Here is a 25,616-nt window from a genome sequence, read left to right as displayed (position 1 = left end):
CAGAAACGTCCTGTGTTAATGATTCACATTTTATTTGATGTGCTAAAAATGTAACGTAAGAGCGGGGCTTCAATAGTACTATCACAGAGGTGTTGACCTCTGAGGTGTAGTACCCAATAATACTCCATCTTAAATAAGGAATCATGCTTTTATTTTGACACCGCGGTTACGTAACCTGGATGTACAATAGAGTAAGTTAGCCAGTTAGCTAGCAGCCGTTGTACCCACGCATGTTAACAAAACGGCGGCAGACGGTAATTATCCATTAGTACTTAATACATTTACAAGTCCACAATAAAACAGAAATTGTATGTAACCTTAGATATATTTCTCTTTAGTGACATAAGCTTTTAATCAGTTAACGTAACTGTTAGGTTTGTTTATTCATTCGCTTAATAAGTGTATAATCGATCCAATATTTATTTACTCCTGACTAAATATAGAGGTGAGTTTTTGCTTTATTGGTAGTAGCGTTAAATGTTGGAAAGCCTGAACTTGACTTCAGCCTCTTTCATGCCATTTTAATTTCTGACACTGTCTGATGTGACACTGCCAGGTAACACATCTGGATGCTGATACCCTTCATAGGACAACACATGTGGCCCCTCTGACATCCTGGTCCCATTTAGTGTCTGTGAGTCTCCAGTGGTACTGAAACCATGTCCGGTCAGACTGGAGTGACGCCCTCGCTACGTTTCGGCCAGGTGGTCATTGGCCCCCCGGGCTCTGGGAAAACCACTTACTGCCGAGGCATGCAGGAGTTCCTTACTCACCTGGGACGCAAGGTGGTTGTGGTGAACATGGACCCTGCCAACGAAGGACTACCATATTCCTGTGCGGTAGATATCTCACAGCTGGTGACTTTGGACGATGTCATGGAGGGCTTGAAGCTGGGGCCCAACGGCGGCCTGCTCTACTGTATGGAGTATGTTGAAGCAAATCTGGACTGGTTAGAGAACAAGCTTAAACAACACAGTGACTGTTACTTCTTGTTTGACTGTCCTGGACAAGTGGAGCTCTACACCCACCAGAGTTCAGTAAAGAATATATTCTCACAGCTGGCCAAGTGGAACTTCAGGGTGAGCTTCTTTAACACTCAGGGATGGGAAGGATCTGATCCTTGAACTTTATTCACACAGTCATCATGTATGTACAGCATTAACATAATAAAGTCATTTCACTTTGCATTTAGGGCTCATGACTGTTGTTCTCCCACACTTTCTCACTTCTTTAAGCTGACAGCAGTGCACCTTGTGGACTCTCACTACTGCGCTGACCCAGCCAAGTTCATCTCTGTGCTATGTACCTCCCTGTCCACCATGCTGCACGTGGAGCTTCCCCATGTTAACGTCCTCTCCAAGATGGACCTGATTGAGCAGTATGGCAAACTGGGTAAGCTGAGGCCTCTTGGCTTTACCTCAAACATAACAAATGTTATCACACAAATAAGGACAGAGGATTATTATATTTCTCAGGCACACACCAGTCATTTTCTAACTTTATTTATTGCTTTATGGACTAAGTATTTTGTTTTACATTTAATTTCATTATCATGGTAACATGTTTTCCTGTTTGTATTCCTGTACAGCCTTCAACCTTGACTTCTACACAGAGGTCATGGACCTGACATATCTTCTCGATCACCTAGCTGCAGACCCCTTCTTTAGAAAATTCCACCGTCTAAATGAAAAGTTGGCAGAGGTCATACAAGATTACAGCCTTGTCTCCTTCGTTCCTCTCAATGTACAGGTATCCCTGTTTTGCTATACTTGTACACATTGCAAAGAATGACTCTGTGCCCATATATTTTATACTGCTGGTGGAACAATCTAGGCAATGACATAATAGTGTTATATTTCCACTGAAATATGCTTCAGTAAAATAAAAGTAAAAACACTGGGGATATTCAGATTCAAAAGGGGCTATGGTGGTTTAAGCTAATATAGAGGCCAATTGTACATAACCATCATCTACCCTCTGAATTGAAAATGAATAGAAGGAATGAAATGTGATTTATATAGGTTATGGTGTACCATCTTGTAGTTATTTCAGGTATATGATGTAACATATTACAACAACAGCTCAGTTTGTATGCATGCTCTGCGGCCATTTTGTGAAACCACATTTCTCTCTGTCTGACTGTCTTTCCATCTGACCAGGCATTGGGTGGTGTTGCTTTGTTGCTGCACAAATGTTAACACAGAGCTACTGTAAGCACACTATGCTAGACACAAAGCTTGTCTTCTTTTTTTTGTTATAGGCTGAGTGACTACCAAATGTCAAGTCTGCTTGATCAGACCTAATATAGCCTGACCAGCTTTATCAAACATCGCTCTGTCATATTAGAGAAAGGAGGCCTTGAAGGCTCATTGTCTGTGTAGCACAGAATAACTGGCTGACAGATTGTAAATGCTTTTTTCAGACTGATACATTATAACGTATTAAAACTCATTTAATGTTTTATATATATATATACTGGTATATGGATTTATTTATTCAGAATCTGAATCATATTTATTGCCAGGTATGTGCACACATATGAGGAATTTGACTCAGGATTGTACATTGCTCACGATGTGCTTACTTACAATAATACAATAATAAAATCAGACACAGGCTACAGTATAGAGAACACATATATATACACACACACTATAAACAAAAACAATCTAGACAGATTGAGACATGTGCAATGAGCAGAGTGCAAAGGATGCAGGAGTAAATTATTATTACCATTATTATTATTATGCACATGTTGGAGGTGGATGAGATATACAGGTACACAGTGCGATGGAGCATAGTGCAATGGATGCATAATCCAGAGGCGGTCGTCTGCAGCACCATTTTGGTTGTGTTCATTTATTCCATACTTAATTTCTGTATCTGCAGTTTGATGAGTGGGCAGCATAATAAGAATTCCCCCATTATATATTTTTGATGTGAAGGGGTTTATTACTCACTGAATATCCAAACTGAGTAGAACAGGCCGGAACATGTTAAACAAACATTAATTCACCGTTTCCAAAATGGCTCCCTTCCAAGACTTTCATCTTTTCAACAGGTAAATCATAAATCATTTTTAGCATCTGAAATTGAACACTGGGTCAGTTTTCTGCAGATGGATTGGACTGTTAAAAGGGAGTGGGTTGTCTGCACACTGTATTTGTTCACTGAATTACTTCTTTATGGAGACGGATATGATTGTGTGCGTGTGTGTGTGTGTGTGTGTGTGTGTGTATCCAGAGACAGGAGTCTAGAGCGCTGTGCCATCACTGCACATGGGACTAGTAATTTATACAAATGGTAGGTTGGTTGCTTTTGTTTCCATCATGGTGAAAATGTAGCCGTGATGCATTTCTGTGTTTTCTACCCCCTTTAAAGTTCAGAAGCCACTAGTTACCTTGGTTACCAAGGTTACTTAACACGGCAAATTTAATAGGCTACAACACTTCTGACCTTGAGAAAGACAAGATGCTAAACTCTGAGCACTGGAGAAAGTTTGTGTTTGGGTTTGTGTTGCTTTGTATCCATGTATAGAAAATACTAAACCGTGATAAAACATACCCCCAAGGCTAACAGGCTGCATTTCCAGGAAGGTTTCAAAATATTTTCAATGGAGAAGTCTGATTGTATACTGCAGCAGATCTGACTGGCAGAATCAAAAATAGGAAAAGGGAATGAGGACATACGAAACACGTCAAATGTTCAGAAAACAGAAACGGTGTTTTTTTTACACAAATGTTTTGTCATCGGGTAGTTTCAGCGAATTTCTACAGGGAAAAACCCCCTGATGAAATGTTTCTCTTTTCTGTCCCCAGGACAAAGACAGCATGATTCATGTCTTACGAGCAGTGGACAACGCCAATGGCTACTGCTTTGGAGACCTGGAGGAAAGGAATCTGCAGGCCATGATGTCAGCTGCTGTGGGGGCAGACTTCCAGTTCGACTCGTATCCTTTTCTAATCACTATGGTGACTCACTGTGACTCATCTGGTTTAAAACCAAACCTTACAAATTTATAGGAGGTGCCTGAAATACTGAATACTCAGGTGTTTAACATGAATTAAGAATGATGCTAAAAGCACCCGACAGTATGATTTTTAAATGTGGTATTTTGTTATGTTTTCCTTAAGGGTACTACAGTACTCTTGGAGTACAAGAGCGGTACGTTGAAACCAACGGAAAGACAGTGGAGGAGGAAGTGATGGATCTGTAAATTGAGAAGTCCAAATAACAGGGCAAAACTGGTTGTCTTTTTAGCACCAGTATACCAGGGGAGTCTTGGCAACATCCATCTCACTTGGCCTGAATTCTGAGCCTCACTACAAAAGCAGTGGAGAGATGGGAACTAAATTTGGGTGCTGTAGAGCTTCAAGGTTGTACCACACCTCATAAAGAATCACAACAAGGACGACAGAAGGGAGTAAATGCCAAGCTTTTCTTCAGTTACCAATGAGAGTGGTGTAATTATTCATATTTCTCCACTGCTGTCTCTATAGATGACAACAAGACATAAGACGATACATTTTCTTATAATGATGATGTAAATACCCTCATTAAGGTTTTTTTGTTAGATGTTTACGGCCCCTATTTTGGAGAAAAGGGGACATTTCCATGTTAAGGGCAACAGTCTGTAAAGTCATATCTCTGAAACAATAAAAGGACTGCAATTAATATAGAAGTTTTTTGTCTTCTCTACGGGTTTGAATCAACTGAAAATATAAGTCATGTTGATATTCCTTGCTGTTCAAGTAAGCTACTAAGTAATAACAACTTTTCATAACGTCCATGGAGCAATTTTGAACAAATACAAGGTGAAACAAAAACATCTCAACACATGAGAAGTAACATGGCCAAGTCCTTGTACTGAGTCTATCTTCTGTCCAGCAGATGGCACATGTGCTTGCAAATCTTTCCCCCCGGATCCACAAAAGTCTGCCACAGCTTTTCCCAGCAGCAAGAGCAGAAAAATTAAGTCAGGCGGGGAGAGGAAGCTACATTAAATCTGTTTCTGCACAACTGGTCCTGTGTCTGTTCTCAGGGATGGAAGATCCTCTGTCTTTCTAAAAGCAACTCGAGCTTTCTTTCTGAACATGGAGGAGATTTCACAGTCCGCAGCTGCTGGTGTACTCTGCCTTTACTGTGAAACCCAGTTTAAAACCTGACATCCGCATTTTAAATGTACTTTAAATCACAAAGTCTAGACGCCCTCATACACACATTCTACCCTTCGTGTGTGTGCGCTACTCGTGCATCCTTGCAGTCAGACTAAAATAAAGCGTGATCCAGTTTGCAAGCTCGCACTGATGTGGGTAAATCACATTCAACCCTGTGTGGTGTGATGTGGCTGTGAAATTATATTTGGCCTGCTGCTCGTCTGCAAAGCTCTGCGCTCTCCGTGCATTAGGGGGGTGTGTCAGGCAGAATGTTAAATTGTGTTCCGATGTTTGTACATGTGATCGAGAATGCCTTCTCACTGGTACTTCCTGCACCCCCCCCCCCCCATAAGCCCCCTAGAGGTAGGGGTGTGTGTACGTACGCGCGCGTGCACGTGTGTAAACGAGCGCAGGAGAGACAGTTTGTGTGTGCGCGCGTCGAGAGTGAAAAAAGAAACCGAAAGGCAATCTCGTCCCACGTACACCCACATTCTCATTTTCGATCAATACCCAATCGAACTATTAAACGCCTCATTAACCTTGTCAAGCATTTGCATTTCATTCGTTATTTAACACAACTCCCTCTGCCTAACACACACACACACATTTCTCATTGCCATCCCATCCTTGCTCGTACTGTGCACACACCCTGTGCGTTTTGTGGATGTCAAAAATGTCTGGTTCATTTGACTGAGGAGGGGTGGCGGGGCAAATGCTCCATTTTTCTAATTGTTGGGAGACTTTGAAACTGTTCATGCATCCTCTGTCTGGAAGATAAGGTCTGGGGTTTTTTTCTCCCCCCTGTACGGCGTAGTTCAATGTTAGTAGGTTGAGCGAGCCTGCGCACCCATCCCCCCACACTCAGCAGAGGAGTGCTTCTGCTGGAGTGAGAGACAGACAGAGAGGAGAGGAGAGGGGGGTGGTAGAGGAGAGCAGAGCAGGCAGGGGAGGGAATAAGAGGGAATGTGCATTGGTAGTCTCGTTTGCTTGCTGCAAGGCTTCCTCCTTCTGGTCTGGAAAAACCTGTGTGTTTTGCCGTTGCTTGCCTAAATACCACTCAGAAACACTGTTGGGAATTTACTAAAAGCAACAGTGTGTACAAAGGCAGATTTATGAGCTAAATATATATATAATATATATATATATATATATTTCCCCCCCAAATAACTGCGTGTATGGCAAGCCAGGCTAAATTACATAGTTTTATTTAATACCCATCTTGCAGTGTGCAGTACATGTGCAGTTCTCTATTTAGTTTCCCCCTGCACTGATCACGAATGAAATCTACCATGCATATTTTTACACAGCCTACTGGATGATGGATTATTTAAAATACTTTTTACATACTAGTTTTAATAGGTTGGTAACGCAACATTAATGAGTTGTGTGAACATATCTTCATGTAGAGAAAATATTCCACCTATGTAGAGCAACAACAAAAAAGACAATGTGCGGTAAGACAAGAAAGTCCAGTCCGCGTCGGAGTGGATTCAGTCCGTGTTTTGCAGCCATCTGTGCGGCTCAGTAAAATGGCTGTATCCACCGGAGCCTCGTGTTGGTTGGGTTCGCTCCCTGCCTCTACCCGGGCTCAGTAACACAACTCCCACAACAATTTCTGTCGCTTTTTTACGCATTGTATGGAGCCTCCATCATATCTCTAACCCGTTTACGGAACCGGAACCGGGGGGATGGCCGCCGGATTCGGTCCGGTATAAGGGGTGGGAATGAATCGACACAAGGATAAATGGTTATAAACAATTATTTATATTCAATGCTAGATTTTGATAGTGACTGACCCGCCGAGAGAGGGAGCGAGGTGGGGAGGGGGGGGTATATCATGGCCGCTCAGGTCGTCAGCGCCGCCACTCTGAACACTAGCCCGCCTTCCGAACTCAAAAAGCCGGACCGAGACCCGAAGGAGGAGTCGGTACCTGGGGAGAAGCAGTCAGACAAAAAGCAGCCGGGCTTGGACAGCGGATCGCCGGGCCGGGGGGATCTGCAGGACGGGACCGACGGTGGAAATGCAGGGGGAGGAGGGGAACCTGAGATGAAGAACGGGAATGGGAACCCGCCCAGGGCTAACAGTAATAATCAGAATGACTCTGTCGGACCGGAGGGAAATAACCATCCCGGTTTGGTGCATCACCACGGCCCCGCTTTTCCTCCACCTTCGTACGGATACAGTCAGCACTACGGTCGGGCCCCTTTTCATCAACATGGCGGACAACAAAGCCCTGGCATGGCAGCTGCTGCGGGTCCGGTCGTACAGTCGAGCAACATGATGGACCCGTATCAACCTAATTCACACGACCATGGCTTTTCAAACCACCAGTTTAACAACTACAACTCATTCCCGAACAGGACTCCTTATCCCGGTCAAGCATACGCCATGAACTCCCCTCGCAGTACCCAGGCGCCGACAGCTGGGGGGCAGCCAGCTAACGTTAAGCAGCAGCCACCAGCGGGAGGACCCACAGCGATGGCTGGATCTTACAATAACCAGAGATACAACATTGGAAACCCTCAACCTACATCCACACCGACCCTCAACAAGCTCCTGACCGCCCCCAGCTCGACGCGGGCATATCCAAACTACCCGTCTAGCGACTACAGTAGCCAAGACGGAGCTAACGTTAGTAAGGGACCAGCAGACATGGGCAGTAGCAGTCTCTATGGAGGGAGCAATCCGGGCTGGCAACAAAGAAGCCATCTCCCGTCGCCCATGAGTCCGGGAAGTGCCGGGCAGCCGCTAGTTAGAAACCAGGTAAAGTAACATTATTACAGGACCATGATGCGGGCTATAGCACGTCTCCTTCCCTCCTCCTAGCTAGTTCACAACGTAGCAGGCCAGCCATTGTCTAATACTAGTTCGCAAAGACTCTAAAATGGCTGCCTCTCGTGTGTGTTTCCCCTTTACACCAGACCGTTCAATAGTTGTTGTTTTTAATATATCTCTGAAGGTATGTGGCAATACAAGAGCGCCGCTTGAAGAAGAAATAAGTTGTTGAAACGATGTAAGGATGTTCAGGGAGCCAAGAAGGCCCGACTTTGAAAAGGGACGGAAAGACTCACCGAAGAGCAACGGCTCGTTTTTTTCTCCGATAGCTTTCCTCCGCGCATTATGTCACATTTACAGTGTATTCTGGTATAAATGTGTTTATACTACACGGGTATATAAAGGGTAACGTGTTCCTACACATGTTAGTTTATGATAGTTGCTTATGCACCCAGGTTGTTTTGTTTTCTAGCCCTATAAACTATAATTTTGTGGTTACGAAGGAAGGAATGTGTTGCATGCCGAATCAGCCTCTCGCGGATAGTTAAAAAAGGCGTGTGTAGGTTCACTTTAAATGACTTAAATGTCCTGCAAGATGTCAGGGAAAAGTGTGTCAATTATTACACTTTGATCATAGATTGATTTCATGGGTTTCCATGTGCTGAAAGGCTGCTGGGCTTCCCGTGCATGCTGCCTGTAAACAGTCAGCTCAGCCATACATGAGTGAGTGACTGCAGATTGCAGTGGGATTTGAATTGTGGAGGTAAAATCCTGCTGTCAAAGCCAGGAGATAGTTGGTCTTTGGTTGACATGCTAGCTGAAATCTGATTGGCTCCTCATCCGCTGCTCATGGCCATTTATAATTACATGTGATGCAAGGCAACAGTTGCTGATAAGAGCACGCAGCATTAAGTCATCACAGGGTCACCAGAGGTATTATTGCTTCACTCCTCTGCTCTGCTCCACATTGCAACAAAACGTGCAGTGTTGGAGCAACAGGGACAATGGATTATGTGTGGTTTTATATCTTTTTTTGTTTGATCTTTTGGCAAATATTTCCTCAGATGAGGAAACTCCTGGTTATTAGCTGTTTGTTGCATGCATGTAGCATAGATGCCATCAGAACAAGTTCTGTCACATAGCCTAGGCTGCAGCTTGATGGCCAATGTATGAACTCAAGTGACAACTGCAGTCTGCATCATTTAATACCACAGGTAGAGTGCCATGTGTTTGTATCAAACCCACATTAAAAACCACATAACAGTATTACTCAAGTCATTAAATATTTACAACACAATGACTTAAGGCAACATCTGCTATTCCATTTGTTTTTTTTTATTTACATACCACCTTATTTATTGTCCTTGAGGTTCCCTAGGTAAACAAATTAAACACTGATAGACACCTTTTTGTTTTTTATATTGGAACTTGTGACACAGGTAGCAAAAGGCAGATTAGACTGTCTGTGAGGACATGTGTGTTGCTGTTGTGTCTGGCATGCCACACAAGTTTGACTGTGTGACTGCAAAGAATTCGCCCCCAATCCTCCCCCCAAGCCAATCAGAAGGCAGTCCACCATCTCTCACCAGCCAAGGGAGTTTCCTCTCTGTCTTATGCAGATTAGCCATGTGCTGCACTTATTTATTTCACTTCATTATCTTGGATCTGCAAAATGTCACCTAAGGTACTTTGCATACTACTTGTAAAGGGTTGTTGTTAAACTGAGGATGCTCTTCAAAGCAAAGTGTGCACTTGGGAATTCACTTGATGTAAGGGGATACTTTGTTTTCAAGTAGATGTTCTTCTGTTGAAATTATCATAAAATTCCCAACCTTTTAGTGCTGTATAGTTTTGGTGGATGTGAGAAAATGATTGTATCCTAAATGTAATAGCGCTGCAGTACGTTGATAGTGTTGATGATTGAGACATAACGCTTTTTTCCTTTTTTTTACCTGAGAAAGAACATTTAAACTAAGTAAAGGGTTTGTACAAAGTATGTTCTCATGCATTTTTCACTCTCGCCGGCTGTTGTGAGAGTACTTCCTTCATTTCTTGTGTCATTCATCCAGAGCCAAACTGCATTCTCTGGGGGGAAAAATCTACTTGGACCAGGCTCAAAACAGGAGCACAGCTGGGATATGTTTAAGATTGGGCAGACTGCCCTCCATTCGAAAGTAGATATATATAGCTCTGTTGACTTCCGAAACTATGGCAAAATGAGGTGAAAAAAAATCAGGGTAATGACCGTGGGAAATAAGGTGAAAAGCACAATTTTCCCATTCATTGGAGTTTGTTTTTACACTTTTAGTCCTGCAAAATACAGCCATGTATTTTATTGACTGTGAAGAAATGGCAAATACAGAATTAAGTTGTATAAGTATGAGGAGGGTTGATGTAAGTTGTAGCACTTACTGTCTAGATTTTTCTATGCTGCTTGATTGTTGACTTAAAGTATTGTCTGGTGTTCTCTCCATGTCCAGCCACCTGGTCCCATTGACTCGATGGGAAAAATGAGAGGTCAGCCATACGGAACAGGCAGTCCATACGGTCAGCAGTCGCAGCAGGGGCCTCCCACAGGTCCCCAACAAGGGTCTGGTTACCCTGGCCAGGGTTATGGCTCTCCAGGTCCCCAGCGATACCCAGTGGGAATGCAAGGACGTACTCCTGGAGGCATGGGTGGCATGCCGTATGGTCCACAGGTATTTCACATGATTGATATTATTCATAAATAAGTCATCATTGTGTTAATTTGATTTTGATGTTGTGTGTGTTTTCTTCAGTTGTGTCTGAGGTATTTTGTGTCTCTGTATTTTGTTTAGATGGGATCTTATGGACAGCAGGGACCAGGAGGCTATGGCTCTCAGGGCCAGGCGCCATATTACGGCCAGCCAGGCCAGGCTCCTCACCCAGGCCAGCAGCAAACCCCCTACACCCAGACCCCACCTGGACAAGCGGGTAGCCAGACGCCGTACACAGGGCAACCCCACCCTCCGCCAACTTCTGCACCACTTACCCAGGGAGGACCACCATATCAGCAGCCCCACATGCCCCCACAGTCCCAGGGGCCACTGCCAGGCCCATCCCAAGGGCCCCCACAGTCTCAGCCACCTTATTCCCAAACTCAGCCCCACAGTCTGGCCAGTCTCTCTACGCCCAGCAGCAGGGTCCTCCCAGTCAGGCCCCGCAGCAGCCAAGTTCCCAGGATCCCCCTGGATCACAGGGCCAGTCCAACTACCCAGGATCCACACAGGGGGCTCAGCAGCCCCCCTCGCAGCAACAGCAGGCACAGTCTCAACCTCCACAGCAACCACCGGGACACAGCCAACACCCACAGGGCCAGCCTGCAGCGTACCCGCAGAACCCTCAGCAGCAAGCACAACAGTCACCTTATCAGCGCTTTCCTCCTCCACAACAGCAGGTACCACCCTCAGTCTGGGATCATATTCATCATACTTGATTATCTTTCTCTGTGCATTCACATGCATTCTTTCCCATAACTCTGACAGTATGCTCAAGCATTTGTTCTGATTTCTTTCAGGAGGTGTCCCAGGACTCATTTCAGTCCAATGCCCCTCCATCCACTCAGCCCAAGTCGGGCCCAGAAGACAGTCAAGGCCGCCCCTCCAGCCTTCCGGTAAGTCATTCTTGTTATGCTACTGCTGGAACATAAAAAGCCTTTTCACACCGTTTTCCGGGGCTCTACGCTAACCCTTTCCCCCCACAAGGAGTATGTGTGCTTGTTTATTACATGCATATTTATACTGGGCGTGTGTGCGCTCTCTCTGCCGGGACAAGTAGACGTTGAAGTGACAGCGGGGGTAATTAATGGTGGTTAATTTTTTGTTAATGTCTGCACATATAACAGAAGTTATAGCCTACTGATGGATCACAATGATATGATTTTTTTCACTGTTGTTCACCTTTCTCTCACTTGACACTGGTTGCTCATCATGGAAAACTCTACTGTAATTGGCACATTGCGGCTTGTGGAATATGGGACTTGTAGTTTTTAAACAATCAGCAGCAGAGGAAAGGTTATAATCTTTATTCACATGCTGTGCTCATAAAGGATTTTTCCTGTTTGCGCATATGATGTTTAGGGGCAAATGCAAGAGAAATTCTCACTGTAGAGCCCTGTTTTTTGCTTTTCACCATCATGTTAGACGGTGTGTCTTGTAGTTTAGATTACACGGTACAAGTCCATTTTACTACTTATCAAACACATGAAGATATGAGGCTCATTACATTTAAAATTCCCATTGTGTTACTTTGAATGTCAGATATTTTGCTGCTGTGTTTTCTGTCCCTTGATCAATTTAGACTTTGTGTGCGGCTGCATTTTAGTGGTTGTTGAGAGACTGCTGTGTGTGTGTGGCTGATGCTGGAAAAGGTGCTGGGTAAACGAGTAAATCGGAGATGAACACAAGAGTTTGTTTGTGTATTGAAATCACATGGCAAGGCTGCTGTTGCTACATGCTGACTCAGCTGGAATCCTACAAACCTTGGTAACCATGACAACCACTCATTTTTTTTTTTCTTTCAAAAGATAAATAAGGACAAAGGCCTCTGGGCCTGTGTGTGTGGTACTTGTGTGCCACTCGTATCTAAACAACAGAGAACAAATTGCAACATGTTGATACTTCAGCAAGTATATGAAATAAACAATAAAATACTATGAAAAGTTATGATTCATCTGTAAAGATACAGCCCCTTTTTTCTTAAATATACTGTGTTTGTTGACCTCTTCCTGTCCGGTGTTTTCAGGACCTGTCAGGGTCCATCGATGACCTGCCTACCGGTACAGAGGGTGCTCTGAGTCCTGGTGTGAGCACGTCGGGTGTGTCGAGCAGCCAGGGCGAGCAGAGTAACCAGGCTCAGTCGCCTTTCTCTCCTCACACGTCACCCCACCTGCCGGGCATCAGAGGGCCTTCACCTTCCCCAGCTGGCTCCCCTGCCAGCGCCAGCACACCCCGCACAGGACCACTGTCACCCGCCAACATGCCAGGTGGGCTGATCCCTCACAAGCTGAAACAAGACAACTTAAATTTTTATCATTAAGTTCTTGAATTTTGTCTACATATTTTACACTAAGAAGAACAAAACTCTACTAGCATACTTAATTACACCCCAATATCCTGATTTAAAATCCCTCCTTAAGTAGCATTTAAAGACGCATCGCCACACTGTGTCAGTACCATTTTCTGTATTTTTTTTCCGAAACATCATTAAAGCTGTTCTGTAATTACAGTTTTCCTTTTTAACTCAGCCGGATGTATTTGGTTTCCTCAATCACCTCTTGACTACGCTGGACAATGCTTGTTCACAGAACATGCATTTATAAGGACTGAGCCAATGGATCCGGCAGGGTCAAAGATCCTAAATATGTTTGGGAGGTTGACAACTTGGACATGATTGACAAAAGCTTGACAAGAATGCAGAGCCAAATACTAACCATTGTTTGTGTTCCTTGCCATGGTTTTCTTGTTGGCGTATTTCTCAAACGCAGAAGTTTGAAATTGTAACATGCTTTCACGTTGGTTTATTTTTGTCCACCCACAACATTGATAGCCACTTTTCTGCCGCATTTTCAGCCAAATACATCATTATAATGGAGTAATATTACTGAACTTCCGACTCAAAAAGATAACAGGATACACCTTTTTTTAAGCGATAAATATTCTGGTTTCAGTTTTGTTCATTGCTTCAGAATGGAATTCAGCCTTTGACCACTGTGTACTACATTATACCCACCATAGCTTGGATCTCTGTACTTGTACCTTTTCTGAACTCACACAAACTTACCTTAAATATTAATGTTTAGGGACCCAGATGCCTCCCAGGCCATCAAGTGTGCAGTCAGATGGGAGCATGCACCCTGCAATGAGCCAGTCTCCTATGGCCCAGGAGAGAGGTATGCTGCAGTCTAAATGCAAAGTGTGCGTAGAGATTAACATTTTTGGTTTGCTGTAGCATCTGAGTCTGATCACTGTTCTTCCTCTCTTGCCCTCTTTCAGGGTTTATGCAGAGAAACCCTCAGATGCCCCCTTATGGCTCCCCCCAGTCAGCCTCTGCACTGTCGCCTCGCCAGTCCTCAGGGGGACAGATGCACCCTGGGATGGGCCCATATCAGCAGAACAACTCCATGGGTGGCTATGGACAGCAGGGAGGACAATATGGGCCCCAAGGTGTGTACTTTCAAATAGTCACTGTCAGGATCTGACTTGAAAAGAAAGCGCTTTAATTTATTTTTATTTTTTAAATTCTGGTATGGTGTTGTGTAAAGATTCATCAAAAAGCCCTCTAGAGATGGAACTTTTAAGGCTTAATTTTAGATATTTAGAGGTTTTCCACTTACGTTCAATTCAAAGGGACTTTATTGCCATGGGAATATACATACCTTTAAGTTGCCAAAGCAAGTGTGAAATAAAAACATAAGCAGAAGAATTGTGCAATAAAAAAAACAAATAAAATATAGGTAAGTAAAGTAACAGTATTCATTTATCTGTTTAATCATGTATATTTCCCGTTAGACAAACATATGAAATATAGCTCTCTATGCTTCATAGGAGTACCATGCTATCATTGGCCCCTCCCTCTGACTCTGTTGCAGCTATTTATAGCCATGAAGCAGAGAGTCAGCTGACGTAGCAGAGCCTCCTGTCAGTAGAGCTGAGACTGTGATGAAGGCTTGTTGCTCAGGGTGCATAGCTCTCTGCTAGCACACTGTAGGGGAAAAAGTCTGCCTCACACAGCTCTTCAGGAAAAGACTCCACTTTTTTAATGTTGTACACATATAACCTTCTTTGCTGCAGTGATTTTTCCAGACCAGTATACACTTACAGCCAAGTGATTACATTACCTGATTTGTTATAATTTCATCCTTAGGTTATCCCCGTCAACCGGGCTATGGCAACATGCCCAACGCCAACTACACTGGCCCGGGCATGGGCCCAATGAACCCCATGGCAGGACAGGGTGGGGGGCCACCATATGCTGGAATACCTCCAGGAAGGATACCTCCTAATCAAATGGGGGCACGTCCCTATGGCCCCAACATGGGTCCAAATATGGGCCCCAACATGGGTCCAAACATGCCTCCTAACATGGGCAATATGCCACCCCAGGTAGGCTCAGGAATGTGTCCTCCTCCAGGCATGAACCGAAAGCCCCAAGACCCTGCAGCCATGCAACACCCTGCCACCAACTCCATGCACAACAGGTTGGTTTATGACAAGTTACACTTACATTTAGGGAATTTAGCAGATGCTTTTGTCCAAAGTGACTTTATGATATATCCTTAAGTGCCTAACTTCATTAACTTCATACCTGTACCACACGTTGTCACTTTTATATTAATGTATTAATACAAGAATATATATATATTTTCTCTTCCGCCCAGGATGCCGGGTTACCCCAACATGTCTCCTGGCATGATAGGCTCCGGTCCCCCTTATGGCCCCCCTATGAACAACATGCCTGGAATGATAAACACTCAAGGTGGATCACCTTATCCAATGGGGCCCAACATGGCCAATAATTCCAGCGGTAAATTGTACAGAGATGATTGCACCTAGCTTTATTCACTTTTTAATGTGGCAATTTCACAGCTAATTCTGAGCCCTATCATTGTGTCTAGGTATGGCCCCCACCCCAGAGATGAACAATAAGATGAATAACAAAGTAGATGGGAGTGGAACACCCAAGCCAGAGTCCAAAAAGGTCACTGTCTACTAGATGTTAACAACCGTATTTGTGAAAATCCTTGAAATTTTGAACAACTCAAGTGTGGTCTGTTGGTGCATCTGCCAAATTTCTACTCTGCTTTAAAATTGTTGTTTATTTCTCTTGCACAAAACAGAAGTCCAACTCTTCCACCACAACCAATGAAAAGATAGCACGCCTGTATGAGTTAGGACCAGAGCCAGACAGGAAGATGTGGGTGGACCGTTATTTGGCCTTCATTGAAGAGAAAGCCATGGGCATGACCAACCTGCCCGCTGTGGGGCGCAAACCCCTCGACCTCTTCCGGCTCTATATGTCAGTAAAAGACATCGGAGGCATGGCACAGGTTAATATGGCATTAATTAACTACATTAAATCCCAACGTACACTTATTGCTTGCCCCGTATTGTGATCTCTGTTCTAAATATGTCTTGTGTGTCTCACAGGTGAATAAGAATAAGAAATGGCGTGACCTAGCCACTTCCCTGAATGTGGGTACATCCAGCAGCGCTGCCAGTTCTTTGAAGAAACAGTACATCCAGTGTCTGTATGCCTTTGAGTGCAAGATTGAGCGTGGTGAGGACCCCCCTCCTGAGATTTTTGCAGACAACAAAAAGAACCAAACTGCTAAGGTCCAGCCACCCTCTCCAGGTTAGAGTCGTACTCATGCCATTTTTTCAAATGAACAGGGGTTTCGGTGCGGTTCAAATCCAGTAACCCATGTACATGTACTTTAAAACCAACTAAAATATAACTTGCTGTGTCATTAATGTCATGTACCTTGTCCGTCTGCTCCTCTCATTTCGAACTGAAGCATCCCTGTGCTCCACAGCGGGGTCAGGTTCTCTGCAGGGTCCTCAGACACCCCAGTCCACCAGCAGCTCCATGGCTGAGGGAGGAGACCTAAAGCCTCCCACCCCAGCCTCCACTCCTCATACCCAGATGCCCCCCATGCCACCTGGGTCCAGGTGACTCTCATTAAAACACCTGATTATACCAGCTGGTTCTAGCTTCTGAAAGACACTTTAATTAGAGAAACTAATTTCTTTCTGCCTTTTTGTTTGTCTGTCTCTTATCTCCTAACTTCCCCTCACCACTGCTTCTCTGTAGGAGCAGCGTTAACCTGCAGGACCCCTTCTCTGAAGGAAATGACCCCGCTTTCCCCAGGAAGAACATGACGCCCAACTCTGCCTATCAGTCGGGCATGAACACACCTGACATGCAAGGGCGCATGGGCACCTATGAGCCCAATAAGGATCCCTTTGGTAACATGCGTAAAGGTGGGCACACTGAATGGACGGGAGCTGAATGGATTATGTTATCCTAGAAACTAAAGTACTTTGTTAATTACCCAATCAGTTTTAAATGGGCTTTCATTCTAAATGCATTTCCAGTCGGAGAGCAGTTTGGACATGCTAACCAGGGCCCGAACAGCGGGGTAGGAGACCAACAGCAGCAGCAACCCCCGCAGCAGCAGCAACAGCAGCAGCCTCCATTCAACAGGGGGCCACCAGGGGCCATGGGCACGATGCCAATGGGGCCCAGACAGCAGTATCCTTATGGACCAGGCTATGACAGGAGGTAAGAACCATTGAATGGAAGATGGCATTTTCAAAGTCATTGAACAGTGCTTGTTATAGCCAGCAGCAATTTTATGATCAGTCAAACCTCAAATATCCTAAACAGGTCAGGAAATGTATGTCTAATTAATAACTTTCAAGACTGAATTTGTTGAATTGGATTTCAAGAAATGTATGGGAATTTGCAATGGAATCTTACACACTTAATTATGCTTCGATGTACTGCCAGAGATTGACAGGGTTTTGTTGTGAAGAACCAACAACAATCTCCAGATTTAGTCGAGCACATCTGAAAAAGTTGCACAGAAAAGGAAGATGTGCTTGGACTGTGGTAGATATGTCATGTATCTGCCCATCCTGTGAGAACCCTTTACTATATTGTTGATGAAATCATAACCTTTCTTCCACTTTTGTTTAATTTTATCATAGAGAGCCTAAGTCCCTCCCCTTCCGGTGGACCACCATGGGACCTTATTTCGGAAAAAAAAATGTACAGTAGTCAATGGCAGGAGACAACAAATATTTTGATTCCGTTGAATTGTGCCCTGAATTACACATATGTTTGTCAATTTAAAAGATATATTTTAAAGTCAAGAGACTCGCAATTTATTGTAATACTACTGAGGTAGAAGACTGTGAAAATACATAATTGCAAAGACCACAAACCCAAAAGTTGCGTATGTGATGTCGCAACTGTTTCAATGACTGAAGCTAATGTCAAAAAACTTGCATGAGAGGATGATGTGATAAGAGGACAATGAGTCGTTGGATTAAACTTACCAGGTGAGAGAGATTTCTGCATGTAACATAGCTAAGTTATCTAGCTAGTAGCAAGAAAGTAATGCAAGTAATGCTAGCTAACGTTCAACAATGAACGTTAGCTAGCATTACCGCGCTAACATGTTGCCAACGTCATTATATTGTACAAGACGAGAGATGTAGTTCATTGAATGGGTTTCACACAAAACAACATGTAACTTCACTGTTTTATGACAAACTGTGACTTTCTTGACTTGCAAAATTATATTTTAAATTGACCAACATCATATGTGTATTTCAGGGCTCAATTCTAACGGGATAAAAAGATAAGTTGTCTCTCGCCATTGACTACCGTACATATTTTCCCTGAAATAAGCTCCCATGGGCCGGAAGCGTAAGCGAGTGACTTTGGCTCTCTATTATTAGTTTCACTTTTTTTTTTTTTTACATTTTTATTCATTTAGCTGACTCTTTTATCCAAAGCGACTTACAATTGCTAATGTCAGAGGTCACACGCCTCTAGAGCAAATAGGGGTTTAGTGTCTTGCTCAGGGACACATTAGTGTCTTACAGTGGATTCGAACCCGGGTCTCTCACACCAAAGGCATGTATCTTCTCCACTGCGGCATCATTGTGATATTGCTCAGTAACATGAGGGTACTAGTATTTTGTCTTTGTTATAGTAGAAGGGTCATGCACCAGATTTATGCTGCATGATGTGATTTATAAAGTAATAACTATTATTAATATATATTTATATAATAAGTAACTATTTAAGATTCAGGATATGATATTTTAGTTGTTGTCTCAACTAACCAAATTAAATCTTAGACTTTAAACAGAAGTTTACAATTAATAATTAATGCTTAAAATGGATAAAAAATGGATGGAATACAATGGAAATGGATACAGAGCAGTTAATGAATGAGCAAACTATAAAGAAAATAAATTTGATATGTATTCAGAGATGAGCATGAAGTACAAGTATTTACATTTCTTACAGTTTTCTTATGGAGAATTTGAGTTTATCTTATGGCTGATTCTTGCACAAGCAGTTCTGACGCCATTGAACTCCATGTGTAAAACCGGCTATCCATGAAGTAGTCACCTACTTGTACATGTTTGACTGGAAATAGTCACATGCTTAAATAATAAATAAACTGAACAACTCATTTTGGATATGAAATTGCAACCAAAGTATTCATGTTGAAGTTCTGAACCATTTTTGTCCTGCTTTTTTCTGGATAGGCTCTAGCGTAATTTGTATGTCTGTGTGTAACAAAATATGAAAAAAACTCACCACGTGTATTGTTCTGATTTTCTAAGATCAGAGCAAGGGATGGGCCCAGAGGGCAACATGGGAACCGGTGCTCCTCAGCCAAACCCTATGATGCCTGCCAACGCCGACACGGGGATGTATTCGCCAAATCGCTTCCCACCACAGCAGCCACGGTCAGTTCACATGGCACTTATTTGCCGAGCTTCTTAGATTTAAAGCTGCTGTCAATGAACACTGATCATTTTTCATATAAAACAAACGTATTGCTTTTGTAGTTGTAATGTAAAGGGTTTTTCAGTGTCGTTACAAGACAGCCTATTTTATTCCGGTTGTACCATTTTGTTAGACATTGTAATTTGTCATTATTTTGATATTTATTATTTTCACAAATATTAATCAAAACATGATCACATCATGAACATTGTTGCCACCTTTAATGGGTAAAATAGTTACTCCAAATCTTGCGTAATCTTCACAGCTCTTTGGTTAAGGCGTATTGTATGTGATGTAAGCATAGAGTTACATTGAATTGCAATGATTTAAGTTTTTTTTTTATTATTTACCAACTAGTAAGTAGTACAGTTAACAAAAAGAGTTGGGTATAATCAAATTTTAGATTGGAGAAAAACAATGAATCATGATGATACAAAGGAGACGGGAATAATAGAGATTCAGTGCAATGAAATTGAGTGTGAAGCTGTAAACAAAGAAACCCTACTGGATGTATTTTGTTAAATCACTGTATATATCAATGTTGGCTGTGTGTGTGACTGTACATGTGTAACAGTGGGCCATGGCTTTAATCCAGTGATTTAGAGATGCACAATATTTTCATGGTCATACTGACAAGGCTTAATGTTTGCAGGCATGATTCCTATGGTAATCAGTATCCTGGACAGGGAACGCCCCCTACTGGCTCCTACCCAAATCAGCCGCCTGGAATGTACCCACAACAACAGGTTAATGATCCTTATGCACTACATGATTTCTCACTGTGCTCAAATAATGTTATTTATTGTTTTAGTATGTTTTTCCCTTTGACTGAGATGCTATCAAATATTAGCGTTTTGTTTTTTTGAGCAGGAATCAGTGATATGTATTCATTTTTACAAGATTTATACTGAAATTGTGTCTCTCTGTACCTTTTTTTTATGTGTAGAGTTACAAGCGTCCTGTTGAAGGGGGTTACCCTCCATCGAAACGTCATGAGACGGAGTACAGTGGGCCCTTCCATGGCGGACAACAACAACAACCACCACCACAGCAGCAGCAACCGCAAGGAGGTGCCTCTGCACCCTCTTCAGCACAGCAGGAGCCGTACAATCAGTACAGCGGCAGTGGGCCCTACCCTGGCTCTGATCGCCGTCCACCTGGCCCAGGCAATCAGTTCCCCTTTGCCTTTGGTCGTGAACGGATGCAGGGAGCAACGGGGCCTAACGCTCAGCCCAACATGCCCCCTCAGATGATGCAGTCAGGCCCTGACGGTCCTCAGGGAGGTATGTGGCAGGGACCACGAGACATTAACTATCAGAACTATCCAGGCCGTCAGGGTGGCTCTGGGGGTCCACCCCAGGCACCCGGTTTCCCTGGCATGAACCGCTCAGAGGAAATGATGTCATCAGAACAGCGCATGAATCATGATGGCCAGTGGGGGGGTCAGATGGGCCCACGACAGCCCCCTTATGGTCCAGCAGGGCCTGGCCAACCCATGCCTCGTTCAGTACAGTCCAACTACCAGCCCCCTCAGGGTGTGCAGAACCACATTCCACAGGTGTCCAGCCTCGCCTCCATGCCCCGCCCCATGGAGAGCAGAACATCGCCTAGTAAATCTCCTTATATGCACGGAGTAATGAAGATGCAGAAGGCCGGCCCTCCAGTGCCTGCATCTCACATAGTGCCCCCTCCGGTGCAGTCGCCTCTAATAAGGCGAGACATGCCTTTTCCCCCGGGCTCTATAGAAGCTACCCATCCTGTCCTGAAACCACGTCGGAGGCTCACCGTTAAAGATATCGGTATGACTTTAGATTTATAAAAATCGTATCCATCTTGTGATATTGACCTTGTTTATTATTGACAGCACTGCCTAATGTTGCTTAGCCCACCAATAAATTGTTGCTTAGAGCGTATTTGGTACTAATTGTGTGTTGTAATGTGTGTTTTTTTTTTGTCTTGACTTCTTAGGAACTCCGGAGGCCTGGAGAGTCATGATGTCATTAAAGTCTGGTTTATTGGCTGAGAGTACATGGGCCTTAGATACCATCAACATTCTCCTGTATGATGACAGCAGTATTTCCACCTTTGATCTCAACACGGTGAGCCCTTAATGACAGTTTATAACAGTACCCTATGCATAGTAATCATGTAATATTATAGAATAAATTATAAATAAATATTTATGTTCTTTCTTCAGTTACCTGGCCTGCTAGAGTTGGTGGTTGAGTATTTCAGACGCTGCCTCATTGAAATCTTTGGCATTCTGCGGGAGTATGAGGTGGGAGACCCTGGTCAGAGGACACTACTTGATCCTGATGCCTTGAAACGAGACTGGGACAGCACGGAAGAAGAGGAACCACGGGCAGAGGACATGGAACAAGAGGAAGAAGATGGCGACGACGAAGAAGAAGAGGAACGAGAAATGGAGGGGCCAGCTCATGTGAAAGAGGAGGAAGAACAAGAGCAGTGCTCTGAGGCTCGGGGTCGAGATGAAAAGACAGAAGATGAGGAGAGGAAGAGCAAGGGTTCTTCATCCCAGCAGTCCGGTTCCTCACAGTCCTTAGCTGCCCATGAGAGACCCCAACAGGCCAGCAAGTTTGACAAGTTTCCCCTCAAAGTGGTACGAAAGAAAGACCCATTTGTAGCTGGCCAGTCCAGTAATCATGGGAAACTGCAAGAGTTTGACAGCGGGTTGGTTCACTGGAGCGCTGGAGGGGGAGACTCAACAGAACACATCCAGACCCACTTTGAACCACGCAAAGACTTCTTGGAGCCACGGGAACGAATACCTGTGCCCCAAATTTTGCTGAGGCGACGAGTCCCCGAAGAACAGATACTGGAAAATTGCTTGCCAACTGAGGAAGAGAAAAGGAAGCATCAGGATGAAGAAGAAAGGCCAAAAGAGACTTCTTCCTCATTAGAGAAAGCTGCAGTCTCAGAGAAGGCCAACCCCTCATTCAGTAATGAGGAAGACAGGAAAACAGATTCTGAGACAAAGACAGTTGAGCAAGGTGTTAAAAGTCACCAGGAGAATAATAGACCCGTTCTTTCCTCCGGCAGTATTTTAACCCAGCAGTCACAGCCGACTGGCACTATCCTGGAGGATGAGCCTCACAGTAAAGATGAGGGGCCGCTCATTGCACTGGCTAACTGGCAGGATTCTTTAGCCCGCCGCTGCATTTGTGTCTCCAATATTGTCCGCAGCCTCTCCTTTGTGCCAGGCAATGACCACGAGATGTCCAAACATCCAGGGCTGCTGCTGCTACTAGGTCGCTTGATCCTGCTCCACCACAGGCACCCGGAGCGCAAACAGGCTCCACTCACCTATGAGAAAGATGAGGATTCAGAGGAGGGAATGGGCCAAAGGGATGAATGGTGGTGGGACTGCCTCGGGCTCCTGAGAGAGAACACACTGGTCACTTTGGCGAACATCTCAGGCCAACTGGACCTCTCAGTCTACCCCGAGAGCATCTGCTTGCCTCTGTTGGATGGTCTTCTCCACTGGGCTGTCTGCCCTTCAGCAGAGGCCCAGGACCCCTTCCCCACCCTGGGCCCCCACAGTGCTTTGTCACCTCAGAGACTGGTCCTGGAGACGCTAAGCAAACTAAGCATCCAAGACAACAACGTGGACCTCATCTTGGCCACTCCGCCATTCAGTCGGTTGGAGAAGCTGTACGGGAACCTGGTGCGGCAAATCGGAGACAGAAAGGTTGCAGTCTGCAGGGAGATGGCGGTGGTCCTACTGGCCAACCTGGCCCAGGGTGATACTATGGCAGCCCGAGCAATTGCTGTTCAGAAAGGCAGTGTGGGCAACTTGCTGGGCTTCCTGGAGGACAGTCTGGCTGCCACACAGCTTCAGCAGAGCCAGAGCTCTCTACTACACCTACAGGGTATGCACTTCGAGCCCACAAGCCCGGACATGATGCGGCGAGCTGCCCGGGCTCTGCACGCCTTAGCCAAGGTGGAGGAGAACCACTCAGAGTTCACACTACACGAGTCCCGACTCCTCGACCTTTCAGTGTCTCCCCTAATGAACTCGCTGGTTTCTCATGTTATCTGTGATGTACTCTTTTTGATTGGCCAGTCATGACAGATGTAGGGAGCTGTGGCTCCACTTTTTGGGGTTTTCAATCCTCAGTCCCCTCTTCCCTGGAAACCTGGCTTGTGTGCGTAACAGGGGCAAGGAGAGTTCAAGTGACTGTCTTTAATTTATGAAAATCCTTCAGATTCCATTCTCTGAGCCCTCCCCAGGCCGTCCTTGCTCGAGGAGGGTAATCACAGAGCTGTGGTGGATTACAAACCAGAAAGATGCCCATAAAATGACACTACTTGCAACACGAATGCCATCTGGATGACACAGAGCAGAGCACCACGGTTTGGAGACTGTTCTGCTCTTGGGGGAAAGTACTTTTTAATAAAGTTAAATAAATGAATAAATAAATAAATAGCTGAAAAACAAAAACTGTAACCAAAGTTGCTGTCTCGTTTACAGTGAGTTTGGGAGACACAGTGTGCCCTAGCTCTCCCCTCGAGGGCACAATGAGTCTGTAAGTGGTTGACGTTCAGAGGTGAAGCAGACTGACAAGTGGCCTAATGGTTGTAGTTGCTGTAGTTGGATTCTCACCAGTCAGCCCGACCGTAGACAAAGTGCTGTCAATAGACACCTTCACCGGGGAGGCCTGTGCAGTGTGCAGTAGATTGTAGGACATTTTCTGTACCGTACTGCTCTTGAGTGTAAGCATTCTGTAACACGTTTCACACAGAAGCAGAAGATGCAGCTCTTCTAGAATTTTGAGGTCATTTTAGTTTGGTGTTAAACAGAAAATGGCTTTCTTCCCCAAAGTATCAAGAACCTACAACACCCTTACCTCCTCTTATCCCTTGATTGTATGAATTCCCTAATGAAAAGAAATCACCTCTTAGGACTGGTTTTCAGCTTCAGATACAGCTTTGCTGTGGTGTATATAATAATGTTGTACATTACACTTCCTTTCTCTGTGTCTGTCCCTGTCTGTGTCACTATTCTCACACTTGTTATCGGTGAGGGATTGAGGCTGACATGTGAGTTTGGTCTGTGACCTCCAGTCCCTGCTGATTAGACCCACTCGCCTGGTCTCTCCACAGCTCCGTAGTACGGCAGACACGGCTCAAACCTGTTATCTCCTGGTACAACAAAAATAAACTAGATGAAGTACACATTTGACAATTTTTCTTCAGTCATGGATTCTGCATATTTGTATTTCAGACTATGTAGCTAATACAACATGTAAATTCCCCCCTTTCCCTTTTTTGGCTCAATGAATATCATTTATTCAGTATGAAATCTTTATACTATATGTTCCACGTGGTAAGAATAAATGTACATTAAATCTTCGTAAGCTGTTTGATGGTTTTGTTCTTCTGGAATGAGCTCGTCTGGACAATCAAATCCAAATTGGGTTCAAAAGAATTTCTGACATGGATGTATCTTTGCGGCAGTGTTCAGGGATTCACTGTTTGCATTAGCTTTAATTCTGGTTTTATGTTTCAGTAAAAACCAGCATACATGTTAAAAAATAAAACTGCAATGCACCAGAGCCATCAGCAAGTTTGAGGAAGTAGGACCGATTTCTCTTTGTATTAACTTACTTATCTAAACAGTACTCTACTCCATGAAAGTTAAACATTTCTGCTTATACCCTAATCGGGCAAGACACATAATGGGTAAGAAACCACTTAATGCACATTTAATAAGGTGAAAATATTCTATAAAACCCACATTTGTAAGATTACTTACAAAGGCCTGTGTGAGAATATTCACCTTAAATCTGGCCAATCACAATTAATAGACAAGAGAGACTTAAAAGGTTGGCAAAAACAAATGTTTTCCCATTTTTAAAATGACATAGCTGCCCCACTTAGAGAAACTAGTCCATCAGACGGTGTGGAGCGCCGCCTGCTGGACAGAGAAAATATCTCACCCGTCACGTCATCACAAGATTTGACTTACAACGTTACAGTAAAATCAAAGCAGATATGTTATAAAACTTAGGTCAATAAAAGCTAAACAATTAACTATCACGCTATGCATTACGAAAACTCCAAGGTTTTCCTCGCCCGGGCTCATGCGCTTTTATTTTGAAATGCGTTCT

The 25,616-nt window shown here is 44.1% G+C and overlaps 2 protein-coding genes across 3 annotated transcripts; both read left to right on the top strand.

The window, feature by feature from the left end:
- Positions 1-168: 168 nt before the first annotated feature.
- gpn2 (GPN-loop GTPase 2) lies at positions 169-4,674 on the top strand. 2 transcript variants are annotated; one of them, XM_038711808.1, is made up of 6 exons: positions 169-254; positions 557-1,079; positions 1,236-1,392; positions 1,589-1,749; positions 3,819-3,949; positions 4,144-4,674. In XM_038711808.1, exons 2-6 carry the CDS (start codon positions 660-662, stop codon positions 4,214-4,216), a joined length of 942 nt encoding a protein of 313 aa, XP_038567736.1. In that variant the 5' UTR covers positions 169-254; positions 557-659; the 3' UTR covers positions 4,217-4,674. The 2 variants fall into 2 exon arrangements, with proteins under 2 accessions (XP_038567736.1, XP_038567737.1); XM_038711809.1 differs by lacking the exon at positions 169-254 and adding an exon at positions 287-445.
- Positions 4,675-6,685: 2,011 nt separating this feature from the next.
- Positions 6,686-24,863, top strand: arid1aa (AT rich interactive domain 1Aa (SWI-like)). The gene is given in 21 exon segments (XM_038711807.1): positions 6,686-7,920; positions 10,413-10,631; positions 10,752-11,052; positions 11,055-11,350; positions 11,471-11,566; positions 12,697-12,937; positions 13,754-13,843; positions 13,947-14,117; positions 14,818-15,151; positions 15,332-15,477; positions 15,569-15,651; positions 15,791-16,000; positions 16,101-16,305; positions 16,469-16,622; positions 16,771-16,934; positions 17,049-17,235; positions 19,320-19,445; positions 20,138-20,231; positions 20,432-21,284; positions 21,454-21,584; positions 21,683-24,863. Coding segments are annotated over 21 exon segments (6,921 nt in total). The 5' UTR covers positions 6,686-6,993; the 3' UTR covers positions 23,576-24,863.
- The last annotated feature ends 753 nt before the right edge of the window (positions 24,864-25,616 follow it).

This window comes from Micropterus salmoides, unplaced genomic scaffold (assembly GCF_014851395.1).
Source record: "Micropterus salmoides isolate LMB-PRFRI ecotype aquatic unplaced genomic scaffold, ASM1485139v1 Ms_hic_scaffold_11, whole genome shotgun sequence".
Lineage (NCBI taxonomy): Eukaryota > Metazoa > Chordata > Actinopteri > Centrarchiformes > Centrarchidae > Micropterus > Micropterus salmoides.
The sequence above is the reverse complement of the archived record's forward strand: the minus strand, read 5'-3'. Positions and strand labels throughout refer to the sequence as shown.